This window comes from Kogia breviceps, chromosome 9 (assembly GCF_026419965.1).
Source record: "Kogia breviceps isolate mKogBre1 chromosome 9, mKogBre1 haplotype 1, whole genome shotgun sequence".
In the NCBI taxonomy this organism is placed as follows: domain Eukaryota; kingdom Metazoa; phylum Chordata; class Mammalia; order Artiodactyla; family Physeteridae; genus Kogia; species Kogia breviceps.
This window is the reverse complement of record NC_081318.1, coordinates 100,348,643-100,371,708: the sequence shown is the minus strand read 5'-3', so window position 1 is coordinate 100,371,708 and position 23,066 is coordinate 100,348,643. Positions and strand designations below refer to the sequence as shown.

General features: G+C 40.7%; 1 protein-coding gene and 1 long non-coding RNA gene across 3 annotated transcripts in view; one reads left to right on the top strand and one right to left on the bottom strand.

Annotated features, from left to right (window-relative positions):
- The window catches only part of YAE1 (YAE1 maturation factor of ABCE1), a 27,329-nt gene extending 4,982 nt beyond the window's left edge, over positions 1–22,347 (bottom strand). The window contains exons 1-3 of one of the 2 annotated variants that reach the window (XM_067042875.1): positions 22,052–22,347; positions 20,069–20,190; positions 9,763–9,939 (exon numbers count right to left, since the gene is read on the bottom strand). In XM_067042875.1, the coding sequence (XP_066898976.1) occupies positions 9,777–9,939; positions 20,069–20,190; positions 22,052–22,180 (414 nt within the window). In that variant the 5' untranslated portion in view covers positions 22,181–22,347 and the 3' untranslated portion in view covers positions 9,763–9,776. Of the gene's footprint in view, positions 1–9,762; positions 9,940–15,362; positions 18,469–20,068; positions 20,191–22,051 lie in introns of those variants that run through there. The other variant, XM_059074322.2, reaches the window with a different exon arrangement.
- Positions 22,274–23,066, top strand: LOC136794874 (uncharacterized). Its single transcript, XR_010842295.1, has 2 exons — positions 22,274–22,529; positions 22,626–23,066. It is a non-coding gene; the product is annotated as an uncharacterized lncRNA (long non-coding RNA).

The window sequence follows — 23,066 nt, the reverse complement described above, 5'->3', positions numbered from 1 at the left end:
CTAATCCAGTATGATGAATGTCTTTATAAGAAGAGAAAATTTGGACATGTGGAGAGATAGCAGGAATGTGTGTGCATAGAGAGATGACCATGTGAGGACACAGCAAGAAGGTGGCCATCTACAAGCCAAGGAGAGAGGCCTCAGAAAGAAATCTGCTGACACCTTGATCTCAGATTTCTAATCTCCAGAAAGTGAAAAATAAATGTCTGTTGTTTAAGCTAATCCAGACTGTTGTATTTTATTATGGCAGCCCTAGCAAACAAATACATTTAGGTGATACCAGGGAACATGGTAGAGAAGTTGGGATGGAAGAGAGGGAAGGAAAGGTAGCCAATAAAAGGTGTATCATTAAGCTCTGTGGGCACTCCCTTGTAAAGGCCTAAGGGAATGGTGCTAAAGATCATAGTAATTAAGGGGACAGGCTTTGGAGTCCAGCAGATATGGATTCAATCTTCCTAGCTCTTTATTTATCTGTAAAATAGGGATAATATCTCACTTAATGAGAATAAAATAACACAGTCCACGTAAAACTCTTAGCCAGTATTTGACATATTTTAAGTGTTCAATTAGTATCACTATTTTATCATCTGATTCCATGACAGCGCTATGAGATTAGTGTACATGATGATAATTTCTTTTAAAGTATTTCCAGTAAGGAAAATAATTAAAATTTAAGTTATGTTGGAAATCCTAACAGTATTATTGTGATTTATAGTGTTTGGTACAGAGTGTTAGTAAATACTTAATATATTAAATACTTAAATATATAGTATATATTCAATAATAATTCCTTTATATATGCATGATTGTCATGTTGGTGGAGCTCAACCTGTACTGAAATTATATTCCTTTGTGTTCTGAGTTTCCTGCTTCTACAATCACATTCTTTAAAGTATAATACATACATATTTGATTAGTGAGGCATGTCAGGTGTTTTCTTCCTCTAAGACCCAAGATTTGGAAGGGGACCTTTGGTGAGTCATCATCTTGGTGTCTTGTGGTGATGTGTGACCTTATCGTCTACCTACTGCCTCTCAACGTGGCTTCCTGAAATAAGGCTGCAGTTCCCAAAATGCTGACTGGTTGCAGCGGTTTTGTCATTGCTGTAGACACTGCCATGGCATTCCTGGAATTACCCTTGATAGGTCTCCTGGGGCCTCCTGGCAAACAGGAGAGTATTTTGTAACAGACATGTCAGGTACTTAAGTAAATTACCTTTAGTTATGAAAAACACAAAGGCTCATAACAGAATTAGTGATCAAAATAGAGTATTTTTTATTAGCAGTAGTTAAGAAATAAAAATTTAAAGACAGAGTTCTATCTTCACATTAAGAAAAATTTCAGATCATGTAACTGAGACTGAAAGAGCCAATTTACTTCAAAATTTTATTCTTTAAGGGACTGTTGAGAACACATATTTAATAGTTTTATTTTTATTAGAAGCATGATAAGCATTTTATTGATTTCAGTAAAAAAAAAATCAGTTTATGTGTGTATTACAACTGGTACTAGGAACTGGGAGATTAAAAAAAAAGAAGGATTTGATTTAAAATGTTCACTCATTCATTGAACAGATATTTATTAAGCAGTAAACATTACCAAACACTAGTCTAGGTACTATGGTCATAGGTATGAATAAAATACACTAAAACAAACAAAAGATAGAAAAAATTACTACCTTTACATTTGAAAGAGATAATTAAACAACACATCCAGAAAAATTATGAAAGAATAATGACCAAAAACAGTTCCTTACATAAGCAAATGTCAAAGAAACAATCATTTAAACCCCAGATGATGAGTCAGCAATAGCTAAATTGTTTCCAATTTGGAAAATGATTTACCAAAAACAAAACAAAAATAAAAATAGAAACAATCACACACTACAAATAACTAAGAAAACAGCTAAGGCAATAATTGAACAGAATAGTCAAAGAATGGCAGCCACTTAAAACCATGCACTGGGGCTTCCCTGGGGGCACAGTGGTTAAGAATCCGCCTGCCAATACAGGGGACACTGGTTTGAGCTCTGGACTGGGAAGATCCCACATGCCACGGAGCAACTAAGCCCGTGCACCACAACTACTGAGCCTGCGCTCTAGAGCCCACAAGCCACAACTACTGAGCCCACGTGCCACAACTACTGAAGTCTGTATACCTAGAGCTCCTGCTCTGCAACAAGAGAAGCCACTGCAATGACAAGCCCACGCTCCGCAACAAAGAGTAGCCCCTGCTTGACACAACTAGAGAAAGCCCATAAACAGCAACAAAGACCCAACGTGGCCAAAAATAAATAAATAAAATAAATAAATTTATTTTTAAAAAAACCAAAAACATGTACCAATAAGCAATCCCAGATGTATCTATATATCTATCAGTTCCAAACAGGTAAGATTCCAGGGATAGAATAAAATGAAAGTTAAGGTAAGAGAAAAATATAACAGTCATCCGAATGTTCCCACAAGGCCTATGTCTTTGTGGGTTCCATTGGGTACTTGTTAGGCCCCTACTGTGTGTTCAGGAATTCTCTTTCTTCTGTTTAATCAGAGTAACCAGGTTCTGGCAAACTGAGTCATATAAACTAAATTCAAGAGACCTAAACAAACTAGACTGACTGTGTCACTTTATTTGTTAATACATTTACGGAGGACAAAATCCTCACAGACATTCAAGACACCCTTCCCCAGAAAAAAAGGCACTTGGATGAATTTAAGGAAGTCTCATTTAGAATGTGGGAGAACTAAAAGAATTATTCTGTGTAATGCTGTTCTTTCAACACATGTCCATCGAGCATTTACTATGTGTCCAGCATTGTACTAAATGCCGTGCAGCCAGATTCTAATAAAATCTTTCAATCCTTCAAAGAGCTCACAAGCTAATGGGGCAACGCTGAGGAATAATTGTAGCACACTCTGTGGTATGTAGTAGGTACTAGGGAAACACAGAGGAAAAAGTTACTACCTTAGCCTTGGGAGAATGAGTAATGGTTTCCGGGAGATGATACTTTAGTTGAATTTAAAGGAGGAGACAGTGGAAAAACTTCACCCCAGCCACAGCAACACTTACAAGGACATGGAGTATTTAGGAAACAGCGTATGTTACTCTCACTGATGTGTGAGGTCATCTGACGGATGATGACACTGGAAACGAAGGCTAGGACCGTTGTTTCAGTCGTGAGCAGACGTGGAAGAGAACAATGAGATCAAACTCGTGTTATAGAAAGATCCTTCTGGCAATGTTGTGGAGGACAGGGGGCTACGGGAAGTAAGGAGGGAAGTTAATAGGGTATTCCAATAGCCCAGGCAAAAATTTTAAGGCAGTGGAAGTTAAAATCCATGGATTTTACAGCTTTCTCTGAGCATGATTGAGGGTTCAGCTAAAGGAAACTTTTCCCCCCACTAGGACAGTGCTGGATACACACCAACAAATATATCTGCACTGATTCTTTTTGGAAAATCCATCCAAACAATAAGCAAATGATTAACTCCATATGTTTATCTTTTATTAGACATTAGATTTCTGTCTCTCCATGGAGCTCAGGAAATAACCTAAATAACTGACAAGATTTTAAGAGAGAGTAGGCCGTAATAATACTACTACCTATTCTGTATTTAAGTCTAACAGTCACCTTACTGGATAGGTCGGAAACAGACCTCTTGTTACACCAGCATTCCTCAGGAGTCTGGGAGTCACAGAGATTACGCCAGGGCTGGGGGTGGAGCAGGGGGTGTGGGATGGGTTGAGGAGGAGTGGGGCATTTGAACCAAGGTGGTTAACAGCTATGGAGGAGAAAATAGGATTTCTCATACAGCTAAGGACTGGGTTTGAGCTATATACCCTGATGGATATGGGGATTTTTTTACTAAGACCCAGTATGATTTGGGATCCCCAGTTACATAAAAAAGATAATTTATCTGTAAGTACTTTTATATACATCAATAAGTTAGAATACTGCTGATTCTAATTAAGCAACCCAGGTACTGCAAAACTGATGTCACAGCTGGAGGACACATTTCAGATTTGGAACACCAGCACTCCTTTGTTTGTTTAAGAATGTTCAATCAACAATCAATAAGCAGGGCTTCCCTGGTGGCGCAGTGGTTACGAATCTGCCTGCCAATGCAGGGAACCCGGGTTCGAGCCCTGGTCCGGGAAGATCCCACATGCCGCGAAGCAACTAAGCCCGTGAGCCACAACTACTGAGCCTGTGCTCTAGAGCTTGTGAGCCACAACTACTGAGCCCGCGTGCCACAACTACTGAAGACCACACGTCTAGAGCCTGTGCTCCACAACAAGAGAAGTCACTGCAATGAGAAGCCCGTGCATCACAACAAAGAGCAGCCACTGCTTGCCACAACTAGAGAAAGCACACGTGCAGCAACAAAGACCAAACACAGCCAAAAATAAATTAAAAAAAACAAAACCAACAATCAATAAGCAGCTTTAGTTTTAGATTTCAGATTCTAAACTACATGTGCTCTTGAGGTTACTGAGCTAGCTATATAGAAAGCTACATAGGAACTCATCTACTGCTATCTCTTTTCAGTGTTCATCAATTTAAAAGGTAAATTTGTTTCTATTGCTTCTAAAATTACAAGTGACTTATTTTTGTAATAAAAGCCCTTTATTTTAAACTAAAACTAAAATTGTGTACTGTTTAAATTTTTAAAGTAAATTCTAGAAACAGAGTGTGATTTCTTTAAATGTCAGAAGCTGGCAAGGGGACAGATAGAAAGCCTTGTTTAATCTGTTAATAAGATCAAGTAAGTGGATGTAATGAGTGAACAACTTCTAACCAAATAGCCACATACTTGATATAAGCGGGGAGCTTTCTCCTTTCAGAGGAGGCTATTATTATCAGAAAAGAAACACTGTGGAAATTCCTGCCACTGCTGTATAGTAGGTGGGATAGCTATAATTTTTCCTTCTTCCAAGCTTTGCCAAGCTTATGAACTCCTTACACATACAAAGGACTAAGAGACACCAGCTTTTCAAAACCAAGAAGTCCACAGTAATGTGTTAATTAAATCTAGGCTGGAGTAAAAGAAATGTTGGAGAAATTTTAACATCTCTAAGGAACAAGTATAGCGGTTTGGAGCTTTTAAAAGTCTTGGAAACCAGCAGAGACTGAGATAAATTGGAGCCAATTAGCCAAGAAAATGAAATAACGAAACTAACAGTGATTTAAAAAAAATAGTGAGGAAGATACAGACAGAAGTTAGTGTTTTTAAAATTTTATTCTAAGTTTTTATCCTTAAAGCAGTGTTTTTTAGACACAACAGCCTTTTCCAGAACTAATATGTTGTAGTACTTCCTTTATTACCTTGAAGTGAAATTTATAGATAACTTACCTACTCAGGTAATTTAAAAAATTATGATAGGGCCCTCATTATAATATAAAGGAGAAATAAAAGGAAGAATATTAACAGCAAAAGAATCTGTATTTTGCTATGTAAATGCTTGGGCACAACTCCACCAAGGCATAACAGAGGAGTCTGACACAGGCAAGGGGCAGCCTGGCAGGTGAGTTACATTGGTGACTTGACACCAGGAACAGTGTTATCAATTGGCAGCGTTCCAAACACAACGTGGTACAACATTCCCTCTATAAGATAGTAGTCGTATCCCCAGAAGATCGGTGTGTATTAAACTGTACACCTCCCTGGCCCCCAATACAGATGTTTCCTGTTTTTAAAGAAACCAGGGTACAAGGAAGGTAAAGAAGAGGGTTGCAGAGAAAAGACTGAACTAAAAGTTAGGGCAGCTGACCTCAGGTCCTGAATCTTCCCCTCTGTAGTGGATACTGGCCCTTTGGGTGCCCAGCATTTGAGTCTCCTTCCCTGATTTGGGGGTCCCCCCGCAATGTGAGGCTTGCTGGGAGACATGACTCTGCCTCCTTTTGTAAGGTAGCAGATATTCCCTCTCCCTGTCCCTGGCAGAACAATTAATTGGACACTCTTGCCTGGGACTTAGAAGGGACTAGACAAAACCTTGGAGTAGTTATAGATTATCGGCAGCTGCAGCCGTGTTGCCGAGAGTCCAAGTGGACAGTAGTAGCTGAGCAGCTGCTGCCCCTGCCTTAACTTTCCGAACTTGGCTCTCCCTTGGCTCCCCAAGATCCTGCAAGAAATTATTCTTTTGGCTTCTGCTGTCCAGAGTCAATTTGTTGATCACAGCCAAGAGCCCCAACGGGTGCCATTTTCACTGGGCCTCAGTTTCCTCATATGCACAGTGATTAGAATCCCTGGCTTATGAAGGCTCTTTCCAGGCTTGATGGCTACTAGTCAGTGAATCTCTGAAGGCCGCAGATGCGGGTAAATCCTTTATTCCTTTATATGTAGCTTGAGCTTCAGAATTTCCGAAGGGCTTTCAAGTCTATCATCTCATTTGGCTTGGAGGGACAGGGTGTACTCTAACACGTGGTGAGCAAAGTGTTTACCCCAGTGCCTGGAGATTACAAAGCACTTAATAAATTATAGTTATCATTACTGACACAGATGCAATTTAATTGAAAAAATAAAGCTGCTTTTAGTATATCTGGTATGATCTCATTTCAGTAGGGATTTGTTTTGCACACCAGTGAATCCTCTCTGAATATAGTAGGTACTCAATACAGATCTGCTGAAACAATGAATTTCTATAAAATAAAATTGTGACATTTGCTAGGATGTGCATAGAAAGATTCTGGAAGAATTTGGAGGGGTAGTTTTTTAGTTTGCTAGGGCTGCCATAACAAGATACCACAGACTGGATGTTAAAGAATAGAAATTTATTTTCTCATAGTTCTGGAGATTAGATATCTGATGTCAGTAGGTGTGGCTCCTTCTGAGGCCTCACTCCTTGGCTTGCAGATGGGCTGCCTTCTTGCTGTGTATTCACATGGTCTTTCCTCTGTGCATGCACTCATGTGTCTGATGTCTCTTTGTGTGTCCAAATTTCTTCTTCTTGTAAGGGTACTGGTCAGATTGGATTAGGGCCCAGCTTAACAGCCTCATTTTAACTTCATCATCTCTTAAAAGGCCCTGTCTCCAAATACAGTCACATTCTGAGGTACTTGGGGCTAAGGTTTCAACATGAATTTTGGGGGGGACACAATTCAGTCCATAACTGGTGGCAATATGGAAGATTTACTTTTCCTAAATAATATTTTCTACAATGTTTCTTTACTTTTTAAATATTTTACAAGGAGCCTAATTATTTCATAATTTGGAAAAACTAATTTTAGAACAAAACAAAAAATACTTTGTGTTCATAGTTAAAATATAGTTAGATTTTAGGCTTAGATCATTACAAACAGAGTCTTCATTTACACGAATGTCTCCTGGGGCATTTGAAAGTTAAGCGATGAAGGACTTTCTTAAAATTAATTTTAATTTTTGGCCGCATTGGGTCTTCATTGCTGCACGCGGGCTTTCTCTCGTTGTGGTGAGTGGGGGTTACTCTTCATTGCAGTGCGCGGGCCTCTCATTGCGGTGGCTTTTCTTGTTGCGGAGCAAGGGCTCTAGGCACATGGGCTTCAGTAGTTGCGGCACGCGGGCTCAGTAGTTGTGGCTCTTGGGCTCTAGAGCGCAGGCTCAGTAGTTGTGGCACATGGGCTCAGCTGCTCTGTGGCATGTGGGATCTTCCCGGACCAGGGATTGAACCCATGTCCCCTGCACTGGCAGGTGGATTCTTAACCACTGCGCCACCAGGGAAGTCCCTGAAGGACAATTCTTCATTGCAGGACTGACCTGGGCAGTGCAGGATGAACAGCATATCCTCCCCATAAGTATTGCCAGGAGTGCCCTTCCTTCACCACTCTGGCAACCAAAAAAGTGCTCCACCCACCCCCCAATTTCCAAAAACTTCATTGATCATCACCACTATAAAGTATAATTTTATGCTAATATCTGCAAATGTTTAGAAGTGCTTTCTTCTTTCTGTCTCCCTTTTTCTTTTAAAATAACATAGGGAGAAATCATGCTAATGACCTCTAGCTATGTCAGTGGGAAGCTTGGCTGTGTCTGAGTCATGGCAGAGTATCATAACTAAAGTTGACCAAAGACAGTTGAACCTCTTGCTGCAGTTTATGTAAATTGCAGGCGTGATGCTCAGGAGAAAATATAATAATAGCCAATGTGTCGTGAGCACTGAATATGTGCCAGGCACTGTCCTCAATGCTTTACATGTACAAATTCATTTATTCTTTACAATAACCCTAGGACAGGCACTAATATTTGATAGATGAAGAAACGGGCACAGTAAGGGGCAGTGACTTGCAAATGATGGAGCTGTGCTTCAAAGCAGACAATCTGGCTTCAGGGCTGTCATGCTTAGCCACCACAGGGTACTAGCTCTCCTTTATCGAGTGCCTACCAGGTGCTCAAAACCTAGTAAGCACTGTACTTTCATACATTATGGCATGTGATCCTTACAGAAACAATCTACCTCCATTTTACAGACTTGGAAACTAAGAAGCTCAAATCTCTTTCGGAAAGTAGACAGCTTATATGCATACTGTTTATTAACATGTACAAAATAATGGCAAACTTATCCAAAGTTATTGCCACAATCAAATTGATATTGAGAAACAAAGAAATTATATGAATATATATTCTCTTTCAAATTATTTAATTTAGCAGTCACTTCTCATTGAATTTTCTGAGGCCCTGAGTGTCTTATTATTGGCTATTGGATATTGTGTAGAAGTGATTTATATGTATGGTATTGGTTTCCCCAGGAGTGAGTGCAAAATAACTCAGTTGGGCATAGTAGTCCCAGTTTTATGAACTGATTGATAGAAGCAATACTGTAACAAATTCAATAGACTTTATTTTTATTTGTTTTATTTTATTTTGTTAAGAGAAGGCAGTCCCAGAGATTTTTAAGGAAGCCAGTTTACTCATGCTACCAAGAATGTACCCACATTTGGGGGCACCACTCCAATTACAGTTGGTGTGACTGTTAGTATCAGCTTAAGTAAAACCTTACAAAGGCTGTCAGAAAATGCACGAAAGGCAAATAGGAATGGCTTTTTTGATATACTTGGAAAAAATGATAAACTTAATACACTCTTCCTGATTTCTTGTTGTATTCCCCCTTACCAGACAGTAGTCTGGGGATCCTTTTCTGATCTACTGTTTTGAATTAAGTGTATCTGTCTTTTTTCCAGATTTTGATTTTCAGGATAAAGTACACATTGCTCTTTTTCTTAAAAGCTAATACTTCTCCAAATATTTTACTTTTCTTATTCTAAAACAGCACAATAACATAAAAGAAAGTTCTGAAAAAGAAAAAAACCTCTATTCCTACTACATTAATACATTACCATATCTGAGAATAATATTCTAGTTTTCATCTGCAAAAACATTTTTTACATAATTTGTACACGTATGTATGTTGACATTTTACAGTGACTTTCACTTAAAAAATACCATAATTATTTTCTGTTTCTATAGATCTCACAATGATAATCTGTAATGGGTATGCAACATTTCTCTGAGTGGATATATCAAAATTTGCTTAGCAATTCTTTTATTGTTGGTCATTTAGGTTGTTTCTCATTATTCTCTACTCTACAGAGGCAATAAGTTTCTTTGTACTGAAGGTTCTCATCACCTGTTTAATTATTTTCTTAGATCAAATTCCTGGACATGGAGTATTGTTGATTTGATTCATACTCTGCTATATCACACCGGAAGCTATACTGATCTTCAGCATGTTTGTCTGCCTCTCTGCTCATTTGTTCCATTAACTAAACAACATCTGTCAGTGGCCACTTACTCTGTTTGACTTTCTCAGGTTGTCCCTTGGTTACTTCCTTGGCGATAGCAGTATCCTGTGATGAGGTCAGAAGTCTCATGTTTACCAGAGAGGTGGGGCTTGTGAGCAGCTGAGTGAACATGGATCACATCCCTGACCCCGGTGCTGCTGCTACCTTCATGAAGGGAGTCCTTTATTCTAGCACACGAACAGAAATAAAAATGGTCTCTGAGCTGACAAATGGGGTCCCAATGAATACTATGCCAGATTCTAGACATCATACGAACCTCATACAGGCCTATAAGATTAAAGTACAGACTAACAATATGTTATTTGGCATCCTAATTAGCAAAGCAACGTGATTTCAAATGAAAATAGTTTAATTGGCTGCCACCTGGGATTTAAATGTCTAAATGCAATAAATGAGTTTTGGTTCATAATCAACTCCATGGCAGTAATTTCTAGCACAGCTGATAGATTAAAAATTTATGGTGGGGCTTCCCTGGTGGCGCAGTGGTTGAGAGTCCGCCTGCCGATGCAGGGGACGCGGGTTCGTGCCCCGGTCCGGGAAGATCCCACACGCCGCGGAGCGGCTGGGCCCGTGAGCCACAACCACTGGGGCTGCGCATCCGGAGCCTGTGCTCCTCAAAGGGAGAGGCCACAACAGTGAGAGGCCCGCGTACCGCAAAAAAAAAAAAAAAAAAAAAAAAAAAAAATTATGGTTAGTTTTTTAACAAGTAATGACTTCATCATTGAAGGTTCTCAAAGTACTATTTGATGTTTCACTGTAGTTTATCATCACAAATTAGAATCTTGGGCTATGTTAGGATCTGATATGTGAAGAAATGTTTTGCAATGTCTCCAAATAAGAAAAAGAAAGATTTAATTTTCAGGTTATTTACATTATATCCTCATTCCAGTTCAGCTTTATTGGCAAGGACTGTCAGTACTATTATTGTCAAATCCCTCATATTAGTATTACAGGGACTTGACAAATTACTTATCCTTTATGTTAAAAACTCTTTATAACACCATATACTTATTTTATAAATAACAAAGCAATATTACATTATGGTGATTCTGCAATTCATAAGGAAATAGGCTTAAATATTAGTTGGAATGAGTTTTGGGTTTTGTGTGTGTGTGTGTGTAGTATGCGGGCCTCTCACTGCTGTGGTCTCTCCCGTTGCGGAGCACAGGCTCCGGACGCGCAGGCTTAGCGGCCATGGCTCACAGGTCTAGCCGCTCCGCGGCACGTGGGATCTTCCCGGACCGGGGCACGACCCCGTGTCCCCTGCACCGGCAGGCGGACTCTCAACCACTGCGCCACCAGGGAAGCCCTGGAATGAGCTGTAGAGGAAAACTCACCTAGTTGTAAATTTGTTGACTAAAAAAAGAAGGGTTGTGACATATTTGATAGGTTAACAAAGTAACTTGTTGAGTGTGTTTGTGTGAGAGAGATTGATGTTTGAAACAGTTTAGGCACAGTCCTGTCTGACAAAGTAGAAATGTTTCATGCATGTAAAGTTATAATTTTATATAATTTCTGATTGTAGGCTGTATGCTTTGGGTTCTGGGTGTTTATTTTTAGGCCTCAGGGATTTGGAGAGTAAATGGTGCTTTCTTCTGTGAACAGGTTTCCTTATGGTTGGTTATTTTGATTCAGAAAAATTCTCAGCCTAGAATTTTTAAAAAGGGAGTGCACCCTACGTTTTTGAGAGTTTTTTTTTGACATAGCCCAGAAACCTCTCCCCATCCTCCCAATCTTATAAATGACTCAATCTGTTTGGCATAGATAGCTTTAAGAATAATCATTGGCTTCCTGTTCTTGTGAGCACAATACATACCAGGATGCACCAGCACCACCCAGTGGCCTTGAACTAATTCAACAGTTCCTTGGAAATAAATCAGGTCCAGAAGTTCAGGGCCTCTCAATTGTGAATTGTATACACATGCATGAAAGCATCAGGATTCAACTTCCCACAGAATTGAATTTGTTGTTAAGTAGTTCTGATTATACTTTGTTAACCTTCTTTATGAAAGATCAGGCTATTTATAGGGCAAGAAAATGGAGATTGGAATGTTAAGGACCCTTTGCTCTTTCTGGCAAATCTGTAGCAATACACATACTTGTCAGTAGTGAACTAACCCTGTTTTTGAAGGTTAAGTAGGAATTTATAAAAGCTAAAAAAACGTTATTGCAATGAGTGACACAAATTATTCTAAGAGGATTGTAGAGAGTCTAAGGAGTCCATGCAGAATTTCGTTTCTGTATATGCTAAACACACCTTTCTATACTACTTCCTGGATGATAAAGATTCTCTCCTCCCACTAGAGAATGGAATTTCCCTTTTTCGAGATGTATAGCAAACAAACTTTTTGTTCCTTGTAGTTGCTGATTATTATACACATTATAGAAATAATACTTGCTGACTGGGGAAGATTGGAAAAATGCAGAAAAGTAGAAATTAACAGCAAGGGGAAAATATAGTTTATAGTCCCTTCACTAAACACAATCACTGCTAACCATGTTATTTCATACACATCTACCCTTAGCACCAACTGTGGAGGCAATTTGCCTTGCTTTAAATCTCAATTGGGCCATTTAGTAGCTGTGATTTGGACAAGTTACTCAGTCTCCTTGGTGCCCTGGTTTCCTCATCTCTAGGATGGGGATAATGAATAGTTTGGCTGCATAGGTCTGTTATGAGGATTAAGCAACTAATGCCGGTGAAGCTTTCAGAATAGTGCCTGTATATCGTAAACACCATGTTAGCTGTTACTTTCCCATTCCTCTATTTCCTCCAACTCCTTCACACTGTTACTAGTTTTATTTTGTAGTTTCTGTCTTTAACAGCTAAATCTGTACAAACTCTATACCATTAAAAATTATATTGTAGTATTATTCATTCATAAGTGTGATTTTTAATGACTGGTAAATACTATTGTCTTAGTGTTACTATTTAGCCTTGTACAATGAAGACAGAATATGTATATGTGGATTTTAAATTTAATTTAATTTATTTATTTTTTTGAGGTACGCGGGCCTCTCACTGCTGTGGCCTCTCCCGTTGCGGAGCACAGGCTCCGGACGCGCAGGCTCAGCGGCCATGGCTCACGGGCCCAGCCGCTCGGCGGCATGTGGGATCTTCCCGGACTGGGGCACGAACCCGTGTCCCCTGCAACGGCAGGCGGACTCTCAACCACTGCGCCACCAGGGAAGTCCTATATGTGGATTTTTATTAACATGCAAAATTAAAAGGAAAACAATTTAAAAGGCAAACATAAAGGTTTGTTTTCCCTTCTAAAAAAAAAAGTATCTAACATGATGTATTTTTTAAAAATTATTTATTTTTGGCTGTGTTGGGTCCTCATTGCTGCGCGTGGGCTTTCTCTAGTTGCAGTGAGCCGGGGCCACTCTTCGTTGCAGTGCACAGGCTTCTCATTGTGGTGGCTTCTCTTGTTGCAGAGCACGTGCTCTAGGTGCCTGGGCTTCAGCAGTTGCAGCACGTGGGCTCAGTAGTTGTGGCTCAGGGGCTCTAGAGTGCAGGCTCAGTAGTTGTGGTGCACGGGCTTAGCTGCTCCGCGGCATGTGGGATCTTCCCGGACCAAGGCTCGAACCCGTGTCCCCTGCACTGGCAGGCGGATTCTTAACCACTGCGCCACCAGGGAAGCTCCTAACATGATGTATTTCGGAATCCTAAATTTCTGATTTCATTTTCATTTTGGCTAGTAAATATAGTTATTTTTTCTCTCATCGAGCACCACATATGCATCTATATACAGGGTGTGGTGAAGTGCTGGGGATATAATAATGAATAAGGTACTTTCCTGAATAAATTTGAAGTTTGAGGTACTCAAAGTGATGCAGAGGGAATACTGGGAAGGGCAACTACCTCTGCCTAAGTTGAAATTTGAGCCCGTATTGACAGATAAATAGGAATTTGCTGGGAAGGAAGGATATGGAATGAAAGTATTCCAGGCAGAAGAGTCAGAGTGAGTAACTTTAGGAGTTGTGGACTGTCCACAAAGCACTGTAGTGTCCATAAAGAAGTGTAGCGTGTGTGTGTGCGGTGGAGGAGGAGGCAGGATGGGAAATCAGACAGACAGTGCTGCTCGGGCCTGGAAATGAAACTGAAGTTTACCGCTTACCCAGTAGAAGTAAGTAGTGATGAGTAGAACAAGAAAAAGTGCCGCTACAGAAGGCAGGCATCAGGACTGTAAAAGTAGATGGTTCCTCGTGTCCAGTGATGGAGGAGACAGGAGAGAGGACTGAAACCCAGACAGTGAGAGGACAAGTATATGACTGAAAATCATACAACCAGGGCAGTCGTGTCACTTAGCAGCCACCAGTGACCTTGGTGAAAAGCAGTTTGAAGTTCAGGAGTAAATGGGGAGAAAACAATTTGAGACAGTGACTGCGGACTCTTCTTCGGTAGGTTTGTTGGGAAAAGGCAGTAAATGAGCAAAAGCAAGAAAAGCAACTATGGGGCGTGAGGTATCTTCATGATAGGAGGTTTGAGAATTCTGTAGAGCAAGAAGTTTGATTGGTAGTTTAAGATGGCATATGAGGGGTTTCCCTGGTGGCGCAGTGGTTGGGAGTCCACCTGCCGATGCAGGGGACGCGGGTTCATGCCCCGGTCCGGGAAGATCCCACATGCCGCAGAGCGGCTGGGCCCGTGAGCCATGGCCGCTGAGCCTGCGCTCCGCAACCAGAGAGGCCACAACAGTGAGAGGCCTGCGTACCGCAAAAAAAAAAAAAAAAAAAAAAAAAAGATGGCATATATTTACTTCATCTACCGGTCTGAAATTGAGAATCTCTAAAATACAAATCAAAACTCACACTGGTCAGAATGGCCATCATTAAAATGTCTACAAGTAACAAATGCTGGAGAGGGTGTGGAGAAAAGAGGATCCCCCTACAGGGGGAATGTCAATTAGTGCAGCCACTATGGAAAACAGATGAAGGTTCCTCAAAAAACTAAAAATAGAGTTGCCATATGATCCAACAATCCCACTCCTGGGCATGTATCTGGACAAAACTATAATTCAAAAAGATACATGCACCCCTATGCTCACAGCAGCACTATTTACAATAGCCAAGACATGGTAACAACCTAAATGTCCACTGACAGATGAATGGATAAAGATGTGGCATATATATATAATGGAATACTACTCAGCCATAATAAAGAATGAAATAATGCCATTTGCAGCAACACGGATGGACCTGGAGATTATCATACTAAGTGAAGTAAGTCAGAAAGAGAAAGACGAACACCATCTGATATCACTTACATGTGGAATCTAAAATACGATGATACAAATGAACTTACCTATGAAACAGAAACAAAGACATAACAGAACAGACTTGTGGTTGCCAAGGGGGAGGGATTGGGAGTTTGGGATTAGCAGATGCCAACTATTATATATAGAATGGATAAACAACAAGGCCCTACCGTATAGCCCAGGGGAACTATTCAATATCCTGTGATAAACTGTAAAGGAAAAGAATATAAAAAAAAGAATAAAAAAGAATGTCTTTCTATATTTATTTCTCTGTGTCTTAGACTGGAACACAAAACTTTAGTTTGAAGACAGATGAAAAGCACATCTTGGACTTGGTTCAAGGCTTTTATTTTGGTGTACCACAAAAGCAGTTAATAAGCAGTGCTAAGGATATAAATGAGGTAAGGATGCAGGTAGGGGAATTCAGCTTCCCACTTGTGCTTGTTTGTGTATCACAAAAATTTTGGTGGCCTCAATACCTCTAGCAACTGAAATGCCAGAAAAGCATAGTATTGTGGGCTTAAAAAACAACAAATTAAAAAACCCCACATATGTCAGTATCTAGAAGTAACTTATTCAAGGTGAAAATTCTGTTTTTAAGGAAGCCACATCATCTAAGCCTAATGTCTAGGTCCTGGGTCTTGAAACTGCTGTGTCTGCTCCAAGGCAGTCTTGCTTTACATTTATCTTCATCTAAGGTCTTTTCATGACAACACTTGGCAGGCCTAGAACACACGAGGCAAGGTAAAAGACACAAGGCAAGTTTTCTTTCCTTCGCTCTTGTTGGTTCTAATACAGAGGCTCATGAAACACAGGTATAATGAGCATTCCATTAATTTTCCTCTGCAGTCCAGGAACTTCTGTGTTTTTTTAAAAGGCAGTGTAAGCCTAAGAGATGTTTTCAACCCAACAGCTTCATTCAACTCAGCTAATTCTCGAATTCCTTTTCTATGAACATCTACACAAAAACCACCTATTTTCAATGGTGGCAAAGGGTGTTATCTTCAGGAAATTCTGACAGGGTGAGCCCAGATAAAATCTCCAGATTTGCTGCACTCATGAAATTTTTACTCAGGGTGACTTCCTTGAGATGTATTATTAAAGATGCGTATATTTCATATCTAATATGCAGGGCAGAGCAACATGAAGACTTCAGAGACTGCTTATAATATTCCATGTGGATTTGAGATTTTTGCTGCATTCATAAATATGGAAAAAAGTATCTACATAACAAGACAAATCAGTAAATCTCTGAAATAGTGTTTACATCTAGAGAGATACAATCACTTTTTTAAAAAAAAAAACCATCGGTCAAATGTCACTTTATATCTTCAGCATGTTTTAGTAAATCCTGACATACTTTATGGTCTTCTGATTTCAAATTTGTTGCTTCAATTTCATAATGTCTTGTGAACTCTGAAGAGGTTGTAAGATCACAGCAGTACATTTTCTTAATCTCTTGAAACACCTCTTTTATCAGATAAGATTTTCTCAGGGTATGGCTATCAATCAGGGGCAATTATTTGGGTGCCTCTGAAGTCAGGCATGTTACATAAATTTGTGTTTCAGGTAAAAAAGTGATGAAAAACCCTTTCCTGATTTTATATGTTTAGGTCCTGGAGCATAAGTTTGAATCTCATTTTATCTATGCTAGACTAAGAATATTGCTACAAGATAATACAGAAGTCAGTGGCTTCAATGAGGTACGTGGGCCTCTCACTGTTGTGGCCTCTCCCGTTGCGGAACACAGGCTCCGGATGCGCAGGCCCAGCGGCCATGGCTCACGGGCCCAGCCGCTCCGCGGCATGTGGGATCCTCCCAGACTAGGGCACGAACCCACATCCCCTGCATCGGCAGGTGGACTCTCAACCAGTGCGCCACCAGGGAAGCCCCGCCCTTACTTTTAATAAACACAAAACTGAAACAAAATTTAACAAATATGGTATGATATCACTTATATGTGGAATCTAAAAAAATGATACAAATGAACTTATAGACCCACAGACATAGAAAACAAACTTACGGTTACCAAAAGAGAAAGGAGATGGGGATAAATTAGAAGTTTGGGATTAACATATACACATTACTACATATAAAATAAACAAAAAGGACCTACTATATAGCACAGGGAACTATATTCAATATTTTGTAATAACTTATAATGGAAAAAATCTGAAAAAAAATGTATAACTGAATCACTTTGCTGTATACCTGAAACATAAATCAATTATACCTCAATAAAAAAACTAAAACAAACTTTAGTGCTTTAATTATCAGTATAAACATTTTTTTCAGCTTTATACTTATTAGCCTCTTAATTTCAATATATATATGTCTACATAGCTATATATATTTATGTGTGTCTATTTACAACGTTAGCCATTAGGTAATTTTTTGTAACTTTGGTCTGATTACAAGGTGAGGTCCTAATCACAAGACAAAGTGATAAGAGCAGAAGGTAGGACGAAGTCCTTACAAAACAACATTCGATGCTTGAACTGCAAGAGTTTGAACTCTGAGGGTCCACTTATACTTGGATTTTTTTTCAGTAGTAAATACTACAGTATTGTACGATCTGAGACTGGTTGAATCTGAGACTCTCAACTGCAGTTATGGAGGGCCAGTTATAAGTAATATGCGGATTTTTAACTGCATGGTGGGTGGGTACCCATAACACCTGTTTTGTTCAAGGGTTAACTGTAGTCTGATTCTTGCTCATTTCTACTAATAATGAGTTCAAAAATGCTTGATTTTGATCAGAAATTTGAAAATGACAATTGGAATTTCTGAGTATACCTTAAACCACGTAAAAATTACCAGTGACAAAGAAAATAGGCTTATATTAAATAGTGTTAATTTTGAAGACATTTCAAACTTCCATGAAGGATAACCTTACAAGTGAAGTGTTCAATGTAGAAACCAGTACAAATTTTGGTTAGCCTGTTCAGAAACAAAATGTTCTAAGAATGTTCTGAATATTATTTTCATTATTAAAGTGAAGATAATTTTTATAGTTGTTTGAGGTGCTGTAATATGTCTACTGATACTCCCAGCTGTTCTACCAAACTGGCTGTCTGTTCTAAAATCCAAGTGAGGCTTGGGTTTTGGGAATGTGCATGCTCCTGTGTTCTACAACATTTTAAAGAGGAACAATCTACCCCACTAAGATTCTTGCTACAGTTTTTGTTAAAGTCAGCGTTATTTTCATAGAATCTTTCATCTTTAGCTTCATCAATCTTTTCCTCAGCTGGAGCTATATGACAAAGGTCCATATCCTGAATGGAGTCCAATAAATCTACAACATGGGGCTGTGGAGTGATTGATTTCAGATGTCTGAGCACATACTCTTCACACTGGCCAACTGCATCCAGAAGATTATTTATTTTACTGATCAAAGCCGAACTATTATCATGAAGGTGACACCAGGAGAGCAAAGCACTGAACAAAAATATAAGCAAGAGTTAAATAGGAAAAAAACAAACAAAGGCTTTTAGAATTTTTGATGCTAAGGCTTACATGTTTCTTTTCCAAATAACACCATGCAAAATTTATTAATAAGAGTAATGCAAGTCAAAATCAGGAAAGTAATGATGGTAAAATAGGATTAAAAATATAAGGACAGTACCTTTCAATAGGAATTAAACAATTGGACTTAATCATATAAGCTGATTATAATTCATAACCCCTCCTTCACAGCTCTACATCCACTCTTCCTGATTTTAGATTTTTCGCCTTATGACTGTGTAGCTTCTGTTGAAGAAGGATACAACTAACAGAAAGCTCTGAAAAATGAGTTCCTCCTTCAAGGACATCAACCACCTTCTAAACTAGTAACTCTCAATCTTGATGCACATTAGAATCACCCGGGAAACTTTTAAACTTATCAAGCCTCAGGTCACACCTGAGACCAATTAAATCAGAATCTCTGGGGGTATTTTTTTTTAAAGCTTCCCAGCTGTAACAAGGTGCAACCAAGGTTGAAAACCACTGTTCTAACCATACAGCTGCTTGCCATCAAAACTGAAGGTCAGGGGAAAAAAAAAGTTTTGAGACAACTTCACGTTTCCAACTTTGTTACAGAGTAGACACTGCTGAGCTAACTAACAATTTTATTGAAGAAGGTTAGAATTCTTCTAGTCCTAATAATTATTTTTCTTTAATTTTTTAGTATAGACAGTTTTATTTTTTGACATTTCAGATCATTCACGTCATGAAATAATGGTTGTGAAAAGTAATGATGTTTTAAAAAAATGGAATCAATTGATGTAAGATTTAGCAGTAAGCTTTCTAAGCTTATAAAAGATTAACTTGATGCGATGATAAACATGTCATCATTTTCCTACTTTAGTATAGTATAAATGCTGATTCCCAGCAGCTGAATTTTAGAAAACCTCAACATAATGAATTTTTCTTTTGTTTTGACAACTTTGTTTTATACCTTTTAAAAATCAGTGATTCCTTGAAGCATTTTGTTTTTCTCTATAGAGGGCAGTTTAAAAGGCATGGAGCATCAAAGAGGACAAGCCTGCCATGCTCCTAGCTCCATGTGCCACTTGATCACTTGGTTCTGATACAGGCCATCATTGCTATGGAATCTTGACAGGTGTTCAAAATTTAGGACTAAAGTAAATGGAATCATTTTTCTGTTACCAGCTGTAATTTTTATCATGTACTTCTAGTCTAGATGTCTGTTTTATTGTGTTCTGCTACATGTGGAAGACTAAACGCTTTATTCAAAACCTGAAGTTCTTTTTAATTACTTTGAGATACAGATTGGTGGTAGTTCAGGTAGCAAAAAATATACACTTTCCTATCATTTCTTTGCAGTAAAAGACAACACCTGGCTCACATATTAAAGTGGATGAACTTTTGACTTTTTGAAGGCGATTTTATTCTATGCTCTGCTGCACTCTTTTGTGGATTTAACACTAGGAAAAGCACTTCACTTTAAACGCTTTATTTTTACATATTACTTTAATAAAACTCCTCCAGTAGTACTGAGGTGAAAATAATTCAGCATTAAAGTTTTAAAAATTACCTCAATGTTCCTCTGAGTTGTCCATAGTTTATAATGACTTCTGCACCTTCCTTATAACCTTGATTGAAACCTTGTTGAAGAGTAACTGCTTTGCCAGCGTCTATTCCATCTCTATAGCCTTCCTAAAAATAAGAAAGTAGTGAAGAATTACAGTTGTAACTAACACCAAGTAAACCACTGTAGGTTTTTCTAGAAAGTCATAGAACCAATTTGGAAGACTGATAAAACAGGCCTCTACTGGGTTATTTAACAACACGGTTCTAGAACATATGGCATAACCACACAACCAAAGTAGACTATGCTTCTCATAAAAGTTTATTATTGGTTTATCCCATTTTTGAAGCCTAGACTTATTGGGCACATTTTGTTTGTTTGTTTTTGCGGTACGTGGGCCTCTCACTGCTGTGGCCTCTCCCGTTGCTGCGCACAGGCTCCGGACGCGCAGGCTCAGCAGCCATGGCTCACGGGCCCAGCCGCTCCGCAGCATGTGGGATCCTCCTGGACCGGGGCACGAACCCTTGTCCCCTGCATCGGCAGGCGGACTCTCAACCACTGCGCCACTAGGGAAGCCCCATTGGGCACATTAAAAAAAATTTATTTATTTATTTATTTTTGGCTGCATTGGGTCTTCGTTGCTGCGCGCGGGCTTTCTCCAGTTGCGGCGAGCGGGGGCTACTCTTCATTGCAGTGCGCGGGCTTTTCACTGCAGTGGCTTCTCTTGTTGCGGGACACGGGCTCTAGGCACTCGGGCTTAGCTGCTCCGCGGCATGTGGGATCTTCCCGGGACCAGGGACGGAACCCGTGTCCCCTGTGTTGGCAGGCGGATTCTCAACCACTGCGTTGGGCACATTTTAAAATACTGACTCTATACAGTTTTACAAAACCCTGTGTCAGCAGTAGCTCCACAGAGAGGAAACATGGGGAATTACGTGTTTGGTCCCCTTAGCAACTGGACTGGTGTGGGTGGGTGACGCAAGGCAGTAAGGTCTTGGAACGGAAGTAGGGAGAGAGGAAACTGGTTTAGCAAAAGGACCATGAGACGTCTGGTTTGAGAAATTTTGCTTGATACCTAAATTCAAGTAAACTGCAAATCCTCTGTGGGAAGGGATTTTTTGGTCCCACCCCAGCACTCAAAAGATGCTCGGTACTGTCTGGCCTCGCCTCAGCCTTACGTAAAGCATTTCTGACACCGACAACCTGGTTGTTATGCTAAACAAGTACTATTTTACGGAAGCATTAAACAAGCGCCGATTTAGTGGCAACTTAATGGTGCCAAGGATACTAGCTGGAATGCACCTCACCCTTCGGTCCTGCCCCTGAACTAGGCGCTGAAGGCTCCACCTGGAAACTGGGGGTGTGGTGTTAAGCCGAGTCTCAATACTGAGACAACTGAGAGATGGATAATTGACACCCGACAAATTAAAAACAACAAAACCAAACCCAACATGAATACTCCCTTACCTAGCCACCAGGATTCCACGTTAGCTTTGTCCTACTGCCCTTCGACAACATTCTTAAGCGCATTTTTTCCAGCTGTCCTGATTACCACCACTCCTAACTTTGGGCTCCCGAGCCCTTCAAGCACCCCATGTCAAGTGCGTACACGTCCTCTGCCAGCCATAATTAGACACATACAGTGTATACGTTTCTCCGCCATCCCCTTCCCTCTGACCCTCATTAAACTGAAATCTCTTCAAAGCCTAAGACAAAGTTTATTTTGTTCGCCGCCCCCCAGTGTCCAACGCGCCCCGCGGGCGCTCTAGGCACGCGTCCCGTGGTGTCGCGCGCTTTCAAGTAACCCATTGGGAAACCCTAGCAGGACGCGGGCAGGACTGCATGATGAGGGGGTAGGGAAGGCAGCGCCGGGCCGGGCCCGGACCACTCGGCCCTTTCCTCTCGGATCCCCGCCTCTTTACAACGCCGTGCGCCTCTCCTCACAACCCGGTACAGCAAGGGACGCCCACCCCCTCCACGCAGCTTTACTTGGACTCGTCTCTGCATGTGGCTCCGCCATTCCCGCTGCACCAGGGCCGACTCGTCACCTTCCTCGTCAAAAACGTCCCTCTCCTCTCCAGCACTCTGGACCGAAGAAGCTGCTCGAAACCACGACATCACTGAGGAAGCTTCAGAGGCGCCGGCGCCGGAAACGCCGGCAACTCCTTCCGGTCCGGGGGACGGGGCGTTGCCTCGCGGGATGGCTGCGCGTGCGCGTTGCAGTGCGCGTGGGTGTGCGTGGTGTTTCGGAGGGCGTACCGGAAGGGCTCTGGATCCCAGGAGGGTCTTGCCTCCCGCCCGAGCCTTTTTGCTACCTGGTGCTGTGGGAGCTCCCTCACATGACTCGAAGTGTGGGCGTGCACTTATTGTGGGCGAGGCGGATTCCTCCCCAGTGGTGCCTGTCAGACCTTGACCTCTGCAGAAGGCGGCGCCTACCCTCAGTGAAACCTTGTCCCTTCCCACCAAGGTCTCTACAGGGGTCGGGTTTTGGAGAAGGCGCATTGGCAAAACGTTTGAAGGTAGTTCTTTTGAGTGATTCCGTCTGTCTTAAAATCCCCCTCAGGGCTTTCCTGGTGGCGCAGTGGTTAAGAATCCGCCTGCCAATGCAGGGGACATGGGCTCGAGCCCTGGTCCGGGAAGATCCCACGTCCTTCAGCCAACTAAGCCCACGTGTCACAACTACTGAGCCTGCGTGCTGCAACTATTGAAGCCTTTGCGCCTAGAGCCAGTGCTCCGCAACGAGAAGCCACCGCAATGAGAAGCCCACGTACAGCAACGAAGAGCCGCAACTAGAGAAAGCCTGCGTGCAGCAACAAAGACCCAACTCAGCCAAAAATAAATAAATAAATTTATTTTAAAAAATAAAATAAAACCCCCCTCAGTACATTTAAAGGGTTGGACAGCCCAACTTTTTAAATTGTAGGAGTGTGGAATGAAGTACAATAAGATCAAAAAGTTAGATACTGCGGCCATTTTGAGATCAATAAATAATGCATTTATATAA